The sequence below is a fragment of the Mustela nivalis genome (assembly GCF_964662115.1).
Source record: "Mustela nivalis genome assembly, chromosome: 6".
Taxonomy (NCBI): domain Eukaryota; kingdom Metazoa; phylum Chordata; class Mammalia; order Carnivora; family Mustelidae; genus Mustela; species Mustela nivalis.
This window is the reverse complement of record NC_139025.1, coordinates 60,126,357-60,142,313: the sequence shown is the minus strand read 5'-3', so window position 1 is coordinate 60,142,313 and position 15,957 is coordinate 60,126,357. Positions and strand designations below refer to the sequence as shown.

General features: G+C 35.4%; 1 protein-coding gene across 6 annotated transcripts in view; it reads left to right on the top strand.

Annotated features, from left to right (window-relative positions):
* Nucleotides 1-15,957, top strand: part of MIPOL1 (mirror-image polydactyly 1) — a 314,513-nt gene that overhangs the window by 103,093 nt on the left and 195,463 nt on the right. For all 6 annotated transcript variants that reach the window (XM_082737780.1, XM_082737783.1, XM_082737784.1 and 3 more), the window contains 2 exons: nucleotides 1,498-1,531; nucleotides 1,791-1,961. In XM_082737780.1, coding sequence (XP_082593906.1) covers nucleotides 1,498-1,531; nucleotides 1,791-1,961 — 205 coding nt within the window. The remainder of the gene's footprint in view (nucleotides 1-1,497; nucleotides 1,532-1,790; nucleotides 1,962-15,957) is intronic.

The window sequence follows — 15,957 nt, the reverse complement described above, 5'->3', positions numbered from 1 at the left end:
ACTGTTTTTTAATTGATTAAAAATTATTATCTTCAGAGTTTTTGTAGAACGAGCTTTTATGAAGCAGGAATTTGAAAACTGTTGATTTATTTTGGAAGAAATGTGAATCTAAGTGGATATTACTAGTTTGAGATATATTAAGTATATATAATTCAAAATTGCTGTGTCATACTGTAAATTTAGACCACTTAAGAATGTGTAGAAATAGTTTTTGAGGGGCACCTGGGTGGCTCAAGTTGGTGAACCGTTTGCCTTCAGCTCGGGCCATGATCCCAGAGTCCTGGGATCAAGCGCCAGCATTGGGCTCCCTGCCCAGTGGGGAGCCTGCTTCTCCCTCTCCCTCTGCCACTCCCTCTGCTTGTGCTCTTTCTCACTTTGTCTCTAAAATAAATTAATTCTTTAAAAAATAGTTTTTTATGTATGTTTATTTTTTTCCTATTAAAAATGCAGTCTTCTAAATTTCTCTTCATGAATGTAGCAATTTCATTGAACTATAGTTTGGAACAACTTTGTAATAAATTTGTTGCTTCTCTATATCTTTTCCAAGTAACCTTTTTTTATGGTGGTAAATATTAAATTGTAGGAGCCCAGAAATTGGGGATATGAGAAAACGGGAACTTATATATCTAAACATTTTAGTACAATTTAAAAATAATGGAGCTATTTCTAAAATTGACATCATTTTATTAATACCCATTACAGATTTTCATTTAACTTACCCAATTTAATGATTGCCTAAATTACATTATTGGCATTTTCTAAGATACTCATTTAGAGCTTCTTTCTTTATTGTTCCTGCATTTGTTCAATTCACCAACATCAAAAAACATTTTTAGTAAGCACAATGACTTTTCTAAAACAAAATGCATTTATGAGAGGAATGAATTTACTTCCTTAGGCTTTAGATTGAATAATTCTAAGTATGTATTGAAAGAGAAAAATAACATTAGTCATCTAAAAACATGTGCTTTAGTTTTGGTCAGCCTTTCTATACAATGTATTTGTTTTAACAAATAGCAGCAGGAGATTTTCAGTTCAAATTTAGTGGTCATTATTTGTCTTTGCTTTTGAGGGAACATAGTTAAACTTTGCAATAAAAATACTTGCCTTGTTTTATTTGTGATGAAGTCCAAAAAACCAGAGGAAATACAGTTTTTGGTAAGAATTGAAAGTCCAGGAATAAATATAATGATGAGAAGTAGTGCTTCTATCACTAGGGAACTTTCCTCATCTAAGCACATATGAACAATTGATCCTTGTAGTCATATATAGCAGTAAACATTAATAACTTAACAGTCTGAAGTCAGTGCAGAAGATATGGAGCATTATTGAAAGATGGAGTCGAGCAGGTGGCACTTTAATATGTTCAGTGTCATGGTTGACTCTAAAGACTAGTCGAATGAAATTACTTGAGGTTCTAAAGATTTAAAAAGCGAACTCATTTTGCTGCACTAAGGAAATGCTACTGATCAGGCTTTCTGTGTCCCTTTTTTCTAGGCTAGAAAATATTAACCCTGAAGAAAATGACATGGTAAGCCATTCTCTGAGGAGATTTCTTGATGTCAGTCTTATATCTTAGAGGCTTAAGTTCAATTGAGTGGGTTTCAAGAACTAAGATGTGGGAAAAAGAAGAATTGACACACTAATAATGTACATCTTTGCTGCAATATGAAAATTCAATAACTTCACTCAGTCAATTTACAATTCACATGTGCCTATTAATTAAAACCCTATATTAAATAAAATATATTAAAACTTCATGTCTGACTAACATATAATGGTGTTGGTAGACATTACAGGAATTACTGAACAGAATAAACAATGCAGACACAGGAATAGCTATTCAGAAGAATGGAGCTGTAATTGTGGATAGAATCTACAAGACCAAGGAATGTAAAAAGAGAATAACTGCAGAAGAAATGAACGCAGTGATAGAAGAGCGGGATGCTGCTTTGTCTCAGGTAACTGCATGTATCTGTCAAAGCATTTTCGCCTGTTTCTTTACCGTTAAAAAAATGACTTTTCCCCACATGGTCTTAATTCAAACAGTTTTCAGCATATGATTAATACCACAATGATTAGATACATTAAAATAGTCACAAATTTTGTTAGACCATTCTTCAAATACATGCATCCTCGTTTCTTAATAAAACTGTTAGGTTGTTATAGAAATTTAGTTATATTTAAAAAACGAATTTAGTTATATTCTTTAAAGTAATCACTTTTATATGAAACTCCTTACTTGAGTCGCAGTTTTGTGAGGGCTGAGATTATGTCTTTATTACTGTTTTATTCCCAGTGCCTAATTCAGTGCCTTTTAGTAAACACTGATAAATGAGTCAAATTATTAGTGTATTCTTTTCTGAACACGACTTACACCGTCCTGCTCTACCTGAAACCTGATTACCTCCCTGAGGATACTGCTTCTACTTACAGTCCTCTCAAGTAGTGATTGTATTCCCTCCCACAGCAGTTACACCAGTGGGCTTACAGGATTGTTCCGCATTAGTGTTTCTACATCACTGTTCCTTTTCCCTCTCTAAACACATCTAGTTTTGAAGCTCACGCACCCGATTGTACCGCCCAGTAGGCCCTCCCGTTACAGTCCTGTGCACACTTCTCTCTGTGTTGCTTCTCTCACTTCTTGAAGATCTTAGGACGTATTTCCTCGTCTCTTTCTTCAGCCTACTCTTGTGGTTTTGAATTATGAAAAACAATTCTTGGTGATTTAAATATCTCTACAGATGATTCTTTCACTATTCTGGCCTCTTCATCTTCTTGCATTTCTCTTCTCTCATGATCCTGTGTTCTGCTCTGCTTCTGCCATCTGCCCTACGGTCATATCCTGTTTCTGACCAGCACTTGCTGTCTTTCCATTCCACTTAGCTCCAGAACTCTGACTAGCAAATTCAGCTCCACTGGCACCCATTTCTGTTGATTTTGCCGCTTGTTTTTCTATTCTCTCAAACTTCTCCTGTTCCTACTTCCCTTTTTAACTAGCTTGGATTCCAGGGCTCACCTAATTACCACCAATTTGCATTTAATATAACCTCAGTTCTCTTGGCCCCTTGTCCTACTCCCCAAGCAAAACCTCAACCTTATAAATTTAACTTCTGCCTGTTCAACACCTTCACAGCTTTATATAGAGAGGAGTATCACACAGATTTGCCAGCTAACCCTTAAATTCATGATTACTGTCTTCAGGTAGGCCCTTGATGTTGCCCACCATTTTTCTAGCCTTTTGTTAGTCCATTCAACTCTCCCCTGTAAAGGACTCTTTTATCTCCCTTTTTGCTCCTTAGATATCCAACCTCTCCTCTCCAGTATAAAAAGTAACTTCTGCTTTTTCTGACCACTTTAGTCTACCAGCCTACCTGCATTTATACCCATATACTCTGCCTTTTGTATTTTATTTCTTACTTAGTACGTGCCCTTGTTTAAGGGAAACGTATTTCTGTATTAGTTCCCGTCTTTTCTTGCTTGCTTAAGGTTATCACCTAATCAATTGCCCCTTTTCTCTCCTACTTCATAAACTTTTTACTATTAATTCATTTTCATCACTCTCTAAGATGCTTTACTGTCTCCCATGTAGAATGGATAGAAGTTTTGATAAGTCTTGGTCTACTTGTGGCTCAACCTGGTCCTTTTGGTAAGGCTTCCCTAACAGAGCTGATACTCAATACCACCCTATTCCTGGCAAAGCTTGTACTCCAGTGTTTATGTCCTCAACATTGTAAGACTGTAGAAAACTCCATTATGCTTTTCAAAGGTTTTTGGGCTTAGCTTTTTAATTTCAACCCCTGTACAGGTTTGGGATTTATCAAATGATCTGAGATAGATACAAGTCTCAAACCTCCAATTGTGTCACTTCCACCCTGCACAACTACCTAAATCTTCGATGATTTTTCTGTCCTGTGACACGAGCCCTGTGTGCAAAGCCTGGCTTCCCAGGCCCTTGCCCAGGCCCAGAATCTTTAAAACTAAGGGGGGAAAGAATACTTCCAGATCTGCAAACCACCCTCTTCAGAATCTTGGCCACTCCACTCATTGTCACAGCCACCTCCTTCTGACGTCTTTAAACTGGATTTTTAAATTTAATCAGGCTTTTGTTGTTTTTGGCTGGAGCACTGTTTTGCCACAAATGATTTCATCCTATCTGGATGTGGAGAACTGACATTTATTTTCAGGTTAGATTTGGAAAAAGTCTTTAAGCTTCTAAAATGAGCAACTTCTTTTACCGTTTTGTATCCTACCAACAGTATGCAATCTTGAGTCATTCAGTGTATTGTTGAAGAGATAGCCAAACTGGTTTTTAGTGCTCGGAGGCAATTACAGTGTGAACTCAAACATTTGATTTTTTTTTTAATCACTTATTTTCTTAGGTTAACTAAAAATGAATACATAGAACATAATTAAATATTGACTGCTACCCATTCCTTCTTTCTCTATCCTTTGCCTGCTGCCTTTCAGGATACATCAAGAAATCAACATTTAGCAATATTTACCAACATGTCTTTATTTATAAATAGATATTATCCATCATTGCAGTATATTTATTATTTATCTATCTATTGCATGTCGTTATTATGTTTTATGAAGCAGTTTATTTTAATTAACTTAATTTGCATAGTTTTTAAGCTTTCTGGCCTCAATAGTATTTATCCTAATTTTTATGTCATAATCATTCCAAAATTGAACTTTTGAATTACTGACTTATAGTTTGAATGGGAACTTTTTTCTTAATTTTTAAAAAATTAACCTTTTATTTTGGCACAGTTTTAGATTTGCAGAAATGTCTCAAAGGTAGTGTAATGTGGAGTCCCCCTATACCTTTGACCCAGTTTTGGTTTGCCCTGCTTTTGCCATTGCTCCCGACTGTGGTAAGTTTGTCAGAATGAATAAACCCACATTGGTAGATTGCCACGAACTCCAGACATTATTCAGATTTTATCAGTTTTCCATTAAAGTCCTGTTAAAGATGAAGTCCAAGATACCACATTGCATTTAATTACCAGGTCTCTCCAGTCTCCTCTAGTCTGTAACAGCTTAGGACTCCTTTTTTTAAAACGTTTTTTCCTTTAAGACCTTGATGGTTTTGAGGGTATTAGCCAGATATTCTGTGGAATGTCTCTGAATTCGGATTTATCTGATGATTTTCTTACGATTTGGCTGAGATTTTGAGTTTTGGAAAAGAATTCCATAGAGATTTGACCTTAATTTTAGAGCTGCTATTTGGCATCAAATGTTTTCTAATTACACTCTATCTTCTGTGTACTGCTAGGGTTACCTTAGTCCCATTCTATGTAGCTACTAAAAATTTTCAGATTCAGTGAGAATTTCTTGATTTTTGTATATAAAAATCTAATTTACTTTGTTTTTCAAATCAAGTTAAAATCATTTATTTACTTGAAATGGCCTTGTTAAAATCTTATCTTTTTCTGATAAATCCTAATACTCTTATTTATTCAAATTCTTCTCCCATATCTTTTCTATAACAAGCTGAGAACTGAGTGCCTTAAAATCTTTTATAGGATAAATTAAAATTGTAATTTGTATTTGTTTGATTAAAGAATTATCTTACCAACCAATCTTTAATTTTTTCTTCATCATTTTTTGGCCCATTAGTGCTCATATAGTTTATTTAAATAGCAGAAATACATGTTATTATGGGATAAAGCTGAAACTTCCATTTCTTCACTAACTTTTCTGGGATCTTAAGTTTCATAGAACTCTAGAAGCTATCTAGTTAAACTACCCAGTATTGAGGAATCTTATCTCTGACTGATTTTTGATTTAGCTAAATATTCATTTCCTCTTCATGTCTTGCTTTTGGTACTCATATTAGCCTCAGAATATTTGACTGATAAGTTATATTGCATCAACTATATTCAAATATCTACATGAGCAATAATGTCCTAATTCTGGCACATACAGCTAGAGGCACAGTTGAGTCCAGGCTGGACATCAATAAGCAGCAGAATAGAACTGGCCAGGATTGGCAACTCATGAGCTTTGAGGCCTGACCTTATTATAAGCTAGAGTAAATCAAATAATCATTTGTATTAGTTTGGCTTCTCCAGGAAAACAGAACCCCCCAAAATATATATATATATACACACACACACACACACACTCACACACAATTATAGAGACAGAGGAGCTCGACATCTTTGGTCAGTAAGCTAGATACCCAGGAGAACCAATGATTAATACCAGTCTGAGTCCAAAGGCCTGAGAAATCAGGAGAACTGAAGATGTAAGTTTTAGTCCAAGTCTAAGTTTGAAAGCAAGAGAAGACCAATATCCCAGTTTAAAGATCAGAGAGAAAGAATTCTTTCTTACTCAATCTTTTATTCTTTTCAGGCCTCCAATTGGATTGAATGTGGAAGCCCACTTACATTGGGGAGGGCATTCTAGCTAAATTGGGCTAGTTTAGACTTTTGATTTCCAAGTACAGGCATAGATATGGGCAGGGCCTAGCATCAGGCCGCTGGGCCTCATTGATACTTACAGTTGATAGGATAATCCTGCAGAGATTTTCATTTATTGGACCCCAGCTGGTACCTGGGACGTAGGTGAGGGGCCCAGTCCTGAAAACTGAATAAATTAGGCATGGGTATGGAGGTTGGGATATGGACTTCGGCCAAATGGGCCAGGGGCATTGACAAAATATATTCAAAACACCAAAGCAGAGGACTTGTCATAAAGAGTTAGAATATAACAAAGATAATTGGTAAATTCTCTATGTATGTGTTTGGAATCAACTCCAGGCATAATGGATAATATGCTTATGGATCTTGAACTCACTTAATTCTTACCTACTGATAAGAATCAGACTTTGTCTTGCCAGGCTTGATCAATGAAACTATGTAAAAAGGAGCTTGTAAGGTAAAAACAGGGTTAGCGCATAGGCAGGCAAAAGCAGATACTAGTTCTGTTTTGTCTCTCCCAGATTAAACATCGCAACATCCTTTGTCTTTTCCGTGGGCTTCCTTTTCTTTATTGTCTTCTAGATGTTGGTTTCACTGTGTTGTTGATCTATCAAGGCTGAATTAGTGACATAAATTTCTATAACCTGAACACCATGTAGAAAATCTTAATTCACCACTATTTTTGGAATTGAGTCATTACAAATATCTAAAATCAATAACTGTCCTTTTAATTTGCTCACTCTTGTTTATTGTTTTTTGTTGAAAGTATTTCTGAAACATATATATATATACCTCTTTTAATACTTAGCACACCTTTTTCATTTTTATCACATGCTATAATGAAAAGTATAGATCCTGAAGTCCTTCAGGTCCCAAACTGACAAATGCAAAAAGCATGGAAAGACCAAGGGGTAATCATCAGAGTAATTAAAAAAACTCAATTTAATGTTTCAGTAGTCAGGTTCCTTGTTCTCTGTAGCCTGTAGGCTATTCTAAGCACTAAGCTACAGCTCCAGCAGAATGAAAAATAAACCAAAAAAGATGAAGATATGAATCCATTCCAATAATATAATAAAAAAAATTCTAGGAAGATAGCTGGCCAACATACAGAAAGTATAATTGGTCTGTTGTTTTATGACTCTTTCTGCCTTCAGTTAAGTATGTTTCCCCTCACTGGAACATGCTTTCTCTCTCCTTGTTGCTCACTCACTCATCTATTTGAAGCAGACTACTACTTAAATACTTGTCACACAGCATTACACTATCTCCCCTACTAGCATGAAGATAGAAAACTATTTTTCTTTATATGTTTCTGTCACAGTTTTATCCCTAGGACAGTGTAGACACTTAATATATGTTTGTTAAATTAATGAATAAGCTGAAGTTATTTAAAATCAATTTCAAGGTACACAGTACTAAAAGAATTTAGTAAAATAATATTCATTCATTCATATTTTATTGCATACCTGTAATGTGCCATATATTGGGAACTCAGCAATTCCTAGTAGAAGGTTCTTTATTTTATGAGATTTTTATCTTAATATGGAAATCTATAGGTAGTAAGTAACCTAATGAATAAAATACTTTCAGATAGTAATGTGGTGGTAGTAATGTAGTGGAGAGTGACCGCAGTTGGTAGTGGAGTTGTTACTTTAAATATGTTGAGCAAGACAGGCCTCTTTGTCAACATGTAGTTGAACTGAGACATGAAAGAGGAGGAGGATCTAGCTATGCAAAGAACCATGGAAAGAGTGTCCCATCTGAAAATAATAAATCAGTAGTGCCCTGAGAGGGAGAACAAGCTTAGTGTGCTTTAGACACTGATATGAACACACTACCAGATTTAAATGTGATTGAAGTACAGTGAGCGAAGAAAGATAGTAACAAGTGATGAGGCAGAAAAGATAGGCAGCAGACAAATCTGTAAAGTCATGTAGGCCATGGTAAGGAGTACAAGTGTATCTAAGTGCAGAAAATATTGAAAGAAAAAGGCTGTTGCTATAGTCCATGCAAAAAGTGAAACTGATAATGGCTCAGATGAACAAGTGTAGATTTAGAGAAGTGGGCAATGGGAAGTATTTCAATAGTACAGTGAGTAGAACTTGAAAGCACATTGTTTTGGGGCATAAGGAAGCAGGAAAAATCAAAGCTGACTCCAATATTTGGGGCTTGAAGACTATAGATATTGCATCATTTATTGTGATGGGCAAACTTGGGGGAGGTAGTCAACATATTTTGGGAGGGAAATTACATAGTCTCAGAGGAGATCTATTTGAGATGATTCCTAAAAAAAATCACATGGAAATATTGAGCAGGCATTTGACTCTTGTAGCCATCAACATGTACATAATTAAACAGAGAAATGAATGAAACAGAGAAAATATCATTTTTTAAAAAATATATTTTATTTATTTATTTGACAGATCACAAGTAGGCAGAGGGGCAGGCAGAGAGAGGTATGGGGAAGCAGGCTTCCTGCTGAGCAGAGAGCTCGATGCGATGCGGGGCTCCATCCTAGGACACTGAGATCATGACCTGAGCCGAATGCAGAGGCTTTAACCCACTGAGCCACCCAGGCTCCCCCAGAGAAAAGATCATTGAGAAAGAACAGGGCCTAGGACCATGTTCTGTGATGTGCCAACATTTAGTAGTTGGCCAGAATAGAAGGGGCCCACGTAGAAGACTGGAAGGGATGGTGAATGAGGTAGGACAGTGAAGAGAATGTGGTACCAGAAAAGGCAAGAAAGTGCTTGTTAAAGATGAGAGTGATCAGTTCCCTTGAATGGTGTTGAGAGGTCAAGCAAAGTGAAGATGGAATGGTTACTTACAAATTTGGCCACATGGAAGATGTTGAGGGCTTTAACAAGAGTTTTGTCCAGGACAGAAGCCACATTGGAGCAGTTTGATGAGAGACTGTAGAGTGTAAAAGTGAAGACGTGAATGCACACAACTTTTTAGCCTTGTAATGGAGCTAGAGAAATTGGCAGTAGATGTAGAGGGGGCTTACAGTTCATGGGAGGGTTTTTCTTTTTTAATGGGATATTCTAGGGCATGCTGTTGGTATGTTGATAGAAATGAACCACGAAAGAAGAAAAGATGATTTTAAGGGAGAGAAAAAAATCATTGTAGTAGGAAGGTCCTGGAGTAGATAAGTCAATTGAGAGGGGATAGAATGTAAGTGGAAGAATTGAGTTGTCTTTAGAAACTGGGAAGCTGCTTTCATTGTAATAGAAAACATTGTAACAAAAAACTGGGGTGGTTGCACATCCTGGCAAGTTGATAAGTTTAGGGGTGGTTGGCTGTGTCTGAATTTAGATTCTCAGGGTCGATGGATGGTGCTGAAGATTTTTGTAAAGAGGAGATAGTTTGAAATAGTCATCTTGGTCCGTTTGTGAATAAATATAACTAGAAAAATGTAGAAGGCCAGGTAGAGCAAGCAGAATGCCCATTTGAGAATTAAGGTAAGGAATTTAAAGTGAAACCTGTCAGGAAAGTTGTGTGATTTCTTCTAGGAATATTCACATCTTGAGCGCAGTGTGGTATTGTTGATATTTAATAAGAGATGGGGTTATAATGGGTGAGAGACCAGGAAGTCCACAGTGATGCCTATGGACTATCCCTACCATAAAGAGGAGGAGGGGTTATGATTTATGTAAAAGGTACTAAGGAAACTATATTGTCACAGAAGGCAGGATCCTGAACTGCAAAATTCTGCTAAGTCCATATATTGGAGTTCTTTGTTCATCTTGGAGTGCTGTTCCTGGGAATGAGTTACAGTCAAGAGAAAAAGAACCTTGAAATAAAGATTTTGAAGGTATTATAATTAGTGGAGTCGATATATTTCAGATGTTTTTCTGTGTAATTTTATATGGATTTAAGAGGGTGTGGGGACTAAATGTTGGATATTTTAAACACACAGCAAAACAGATTCAGAATCAGGAAAAGAATGGGAATACATTTGAAGGAAAGGTATAAGTAATTTAGAAAATAGAAAGAATTCCCTCCCTTTATTGTATCACATAGTCTAGAAGTCCACATTAGAATAATCTTGGCCTGGTTATGAGTTTATCCCTTGATATTCTGTGTGAACAGAAGTCACTGCGAAAAGCAGACTGGGATTAGGGAATGTAGAATAAATTAACAAATCCTCTTGAAGAGGACAACCAAAATCTTGGCCAATGATATAGGCATCAAAGGTGACTTTCCACATTAACAGAGGAAAGGATAGCCTTGTTTCTTAACCTGTCCGGTGTCAGTGTTCCCTTCGCTTTGTATTCCTTATGATTGGCATGGTGCCTATCATATAATAGATTCAAAATAATGATTTGTTATTAGAAATTTGACAAAAAGGGGTGCCTGGGTGGCTCAGTGTTTAAACCCTCTGCCTTCAGCTCAGGTCATGGTCCCAGGGTCCTGAGATCGAGCCCTGCACCGGGCGCTCTGCTCAGCAGGGAGCCTGCGTCCAGCTCTCTCTCTCTGCCTGCCTCTCTGCCTACTGGTGATGGCTGCCTGTCAAATAAATAAATAAATAAAAAGAAGTTTGACAAAAAGCTCATCCTTGAAAAAATAAATCATAACATTTAGGGTTTTACTTTTCAGGAAAAGTAGAAAACGTGTTTAACATTCTTTATTATAGTGACTGGGAAATTTTTATTAATTTTTTCCCCTGTCAGTTTGTTAATTTTCTTCCCTGTCTTATCATATAATTATTTGCCTGTGCGTGTTTTTTCTTTCTTTCCAGTCAATCTTGCTAAATTATCTTATTTATATTTGATCTATTCCAATAACTTTGCTTAGTTCTTACTATAAAATTTTTACAAACTTTTTCAAACTGTAGATAACTTTGGAAAGTATTGATAGAAAAGAAGGTAAAATTTGCTTATAAACTCATTTCCTAGAAATAATATCAAATTTTCTTTTTCTAATTAATATTATACATACTACTTGATAACCAAATTTTTCTCTTTGATATTATATTTTGTCAGAAAGTCTTATAATTTTATAATTTGGATATATTAAGATTTGTCATACTCATCTGCTGTTTGGCTGGGTATTTTTTTTCTATTTTTTGATACTGTGAAAACTTTTATAGCTAAATTTCTATGTATATCTGTTTTTTCCTTAGAGACAAGTCCTAGAAATAGAAATGCTGGATTAAAAAAACATAAACATTTAAAAATAAGTATATATTTTCAAATTGCCCTTTTAGAAAAAAATGTACCTAGAAATGTTACTTGAGGTTTCTTTCAAGGGAGCTTTAAGTGAATAAAATGCTAAGGAATTTAGAATTTATTCTCTAACCAGTGTATACCTTCAGAGGTTTAAGTCTAAGGCTGAGGAGATTGTTGGGAATCGATTATAGTAATTCACACAAGAGATAATGGGGGTTTAAACAAGAAAATTCAGAGAGGAATAGATATGAACACAGTGGAAGGAAAACATATATTTTTATGGGTGCCTGGGTGGCTCAGTCAGTTAAGCATCTGCCTTCTGCTCCAGTCATGATCTCAGGGTTCTGGGATCAAGCCCCACTTCGGGCTCCCTGCTCAGTGGGGAGCCTGCTTCCCCTCTTCCTGCCCCCCACTTGTGATCTCTCTCCCTCTCTCTCCCTCTCTCTCTCTCTCAAATAAATAATAAAATCTAAAAAAAAGCAAGCATGTATTTAAAAAAAAATTTTAATGGAGAGTGCACAAATCTTAAGTGAAAGATTTGATTAATTTTTATGTATTTATATACCCATGAAAGCAGTACTCAGATAAAGATATAGAACATTTGTGGTCCATGATTTCAAACTATATTACAAAGCTAGAATTTTTCAAAACAGTATGGTAATGGTATAAAAATAGACACATAGAACACAATGGTTCAATCTCAGTAGAATAGAGAACCCAAAAGTACACCAACACATAAATGACCAATTAAAACAGTCAATATATAATTCAGAGAAGACATTGTCTTCAAATAAATGATGTAGGGAAAACTGGGCAATCACATCATAAAGAATGAATCTGAACTACTGTTTTATACCATACATAAAAATTAACTCAAAATTGATTGAAGCCTTTAATGTAAGACCATTGTGAAACCATAAAATTCCTAGAAGAAAACATGGGCTGTAAGGTCCTTGACATTGGTCTTGGCTATGAATTTTTGGATCTGACTCCAAAAGCAAAGACAACAAAAGCAAAAATAAGCAAGTGTGATTACATCAAACTGAAAAATCTTCTGCACAGCAAAGAAAAGCATCAACAAAATGAAAAGGCAGTCTACTGAATGGGAGAAGATATTTGCATATCATATATCCGACTACCGACTGAGCCAGACAGGCACCCCTAAAGTTTTTTCTGAGTATAAAAATAATGCAACTAACAACTCCATGAAAAGACAAATAATCCAATTTAAAAATGGGAAAAGGATCTTTTTTTTCTTGAATATTTTTTAAAATTTTATTTTATTTTTTCTGTTCCAGGATTCATTTTTATATACCACACCCAGTGCTCCGTGCAATACATGCCCTCCTTAATATCCACCACCAGGCAAAGTATCTGAATAGACATTTCTCCAAAAAAGATATACAAGCAGACAATAAACACAGGAAAGGATGCTCATTAGCCATCAGGGAAATAAATGCAAATCAAAATCACAATGAAATACCACTTCATACCTTGAGACCAAGAAACTGGAGCCCTTATACATTGCTCATGGGAATGTAGAATGGTATGACAACTGTGTTAAACATGCTTACGACCCAGAAATTCCACCTTCTAGGTATATACTGAAAAGAATTGAAAGCAGGTGTCCAAAAAAGAAAAAAAGCCTTGTATAGAAATGATTATACAATGGTATTATTCACAACAGTAAAAAAGTAGAAATAACTGAAATATCCATCAGCTGATGAACAGATAAACTGTGGTGTGTTGACACAATGGAATATTTTTTGGCAATAAGAAATGAAGTATTGATAATATGTTACCACATGCCTGTCTGACTCCGTCAGTAGAGGATGTGACTCTTGATCTTGGGGTTGTAAATTCAAGCCCTTTGTTGGGTGTAGACATTTCTTAAAAATACTGTTTCTAGGGAGATGGACTGATTTGCCTGTTTGGTAAATTTGGTAATAACTAAGCTTACTGGTTCAGCTCCATTCAAGTGAGTGTCCCTGCAGAGAACACACTCTGCTGTGCTCTGTTCTGTTTTAGCTGGTCACACACCTGGGATTTGTGTTGGCACCTGGGATTTGGAGGCTAACGCAGGGCTATAGCTGGGTGCTGGGTCTGTTTCTAGCCCCCTTGCTGACAGGGAGGCCGAAAAGCTATTACATAGTTTGCTTGGATCTCCCGCCCCCCCAGGGCAGGAGACACCTGTTACCTTTCCACTCTACTTCCCTCTGCACCTAAGAGAGTAAATCTTAAAAGTGCTCATCACAAGAAAAAAATAATTTGAAAAACCAAATACAATGTAATATAATGTTTTTTTAATATATATATAAAAGAACATTTGTTAATTTTCCAATTTTAGTATATGTGCTGCCGAAGCGAGCACCATTTGTTAATTTTCCAAAAGGTTCCTTCATATCTCTTCTCTGTCAGAATTTGTTGTCAAGAATAATCACTATTCTTTTCTAACACCATAGGTCATTTTACATGTTTTTAAACTTCTTATGAAAGGAATCATGCCTTGTACTCTTTTGTGTCTGACTTCTTTCACCCAATGATATTTATGCCTGTATTTTTTATCTGTATTGTTAAAATTATCAAAGTTTATCTTTTTCATTACAGTGTTATGTTCCATTGTATGATTATACTCTGATTTATTTACATATCCAACAGTTGATAGAAATATGGGTTGTTTTTAATTTTGACCTATTATGGTTGAAGTACTTTGGATGTTCTTGTATTTTTTTGGTGGATGTTAAAATTTAATCTTTTGGGTACATATATAGACATGTGCATAGGAGAGTATCTTCCATATATTTAGCTCTAGTAATTCCAAACATTTTCCCAATATTACACCAGTTTATACCAACAGTGTTAGAGAGCTGCGTTCAGTTGTGAGAGTCAACACTTGGTATCTTTATTCATTTTAATTTCTGTCATTTTATTGGATTCATAGTCTTTGTTGAGGCTTTAATTTGCATTTCTCTAATGACTAATGGTGTTGAACACCTTTTCATATACTTATTGACCATTTTGATTTCCTTCCTTGTGAAGTGTCTATCTGTTCAAGGTTTTGCCTAATATTAAATTCTGTAGTCTGTTTTTTCTTATTGGTTTATATAAACTGGATACAGATACTTGTGTCATCTGTGGCTTGCATTTTTATTCTCTTATTGATTCTAGGCTCTTAATTTAATGAAATCAAGTTTATTATTTTTTTCTTCTTATGCTTAATGCATTTTGTGTCTGTTTAGGAAACCCTTGTTATTCCCGCAGTAATGAATGTGCTCTGGGATGCTTTCTTCTAGGAGCTTGATGATTTTAGCTTTCACATAGGTTTTGATCTGTTTCAACTTAATTTTCATATGATCAAGGTATATAATTTTCTTTATATGGATACCCACTTGACTAGACCCAACATCATGTATTAAAAAGATCATGTACTGCCCTGCTGTCTCCAGTGAATTACAGGAAATAATTGCAGGTTTCTTTCTGAACTCTGTTGTTCTGTTGGTATAGTTTTCTGTACCTGCACTAATACTATACTGTGTCTTAATTCCTATAGCATTATAGTAAGTCTTGATTTCTGTGTTGTTGTTCTTCAGTTTTTCCTTATTCTGTGTTCTTTATTCGGCTTGTGATTTTTCCATTAAAAAAATCTGCTACTATTTTGATGGGAATTACATTGACTGTAAAGATCAATTCAAGGAAGATTCTCATCTTAGCAGTATTGAGCCTTCCAAACCATTTGCCTTTTCATGAAAACTATTAATTTTTCTTTATACACTGCTTTGGCTACATCACACAAGTTTTTGATAAGTTGTGTCTCATTATTAAATACCACAAAATATTTTTTTTTAGTTTCCAATTGTGATTTCTTCCTTTACCCATGAATCATTTAGAAATGTGTTGCTTAATACTTAAACATTAGGAAATTTGAGCTTATCTTTCTGTCATTGAGTTGGAATTTAGTTATGTGGTGGTGGGGAAACAAACCAAACGATCTCAATTTTTAGAAACTTGACAATTGCATTAGGACCCAAAATGGGCTGTTTGTTAGATATGTACTATTTAAAATAATGTGTATTTTGCATTTGCTGAAAATCGTATTGTTATCTATAGGTTATTTAAGCAAAGTAGATTAATCATGTATTTCAATTCTGTATTTATAGATTCATTGTCTCTTGTCCTATCAGTTTCTGAGGTACATGTTAAAACTATCAAATGCTAGGGTACCTGGCTGGCAGTAGAGCATGTGACTCTTAATCTTGGGGTCATGAGTTCAAGCCCAATGTTGGGTGTGGAGCCCACTTAAAAAAAGAAAAAGAGGATGTTAAAAATAAAGCTATCACGTGACGATGATGAATTTC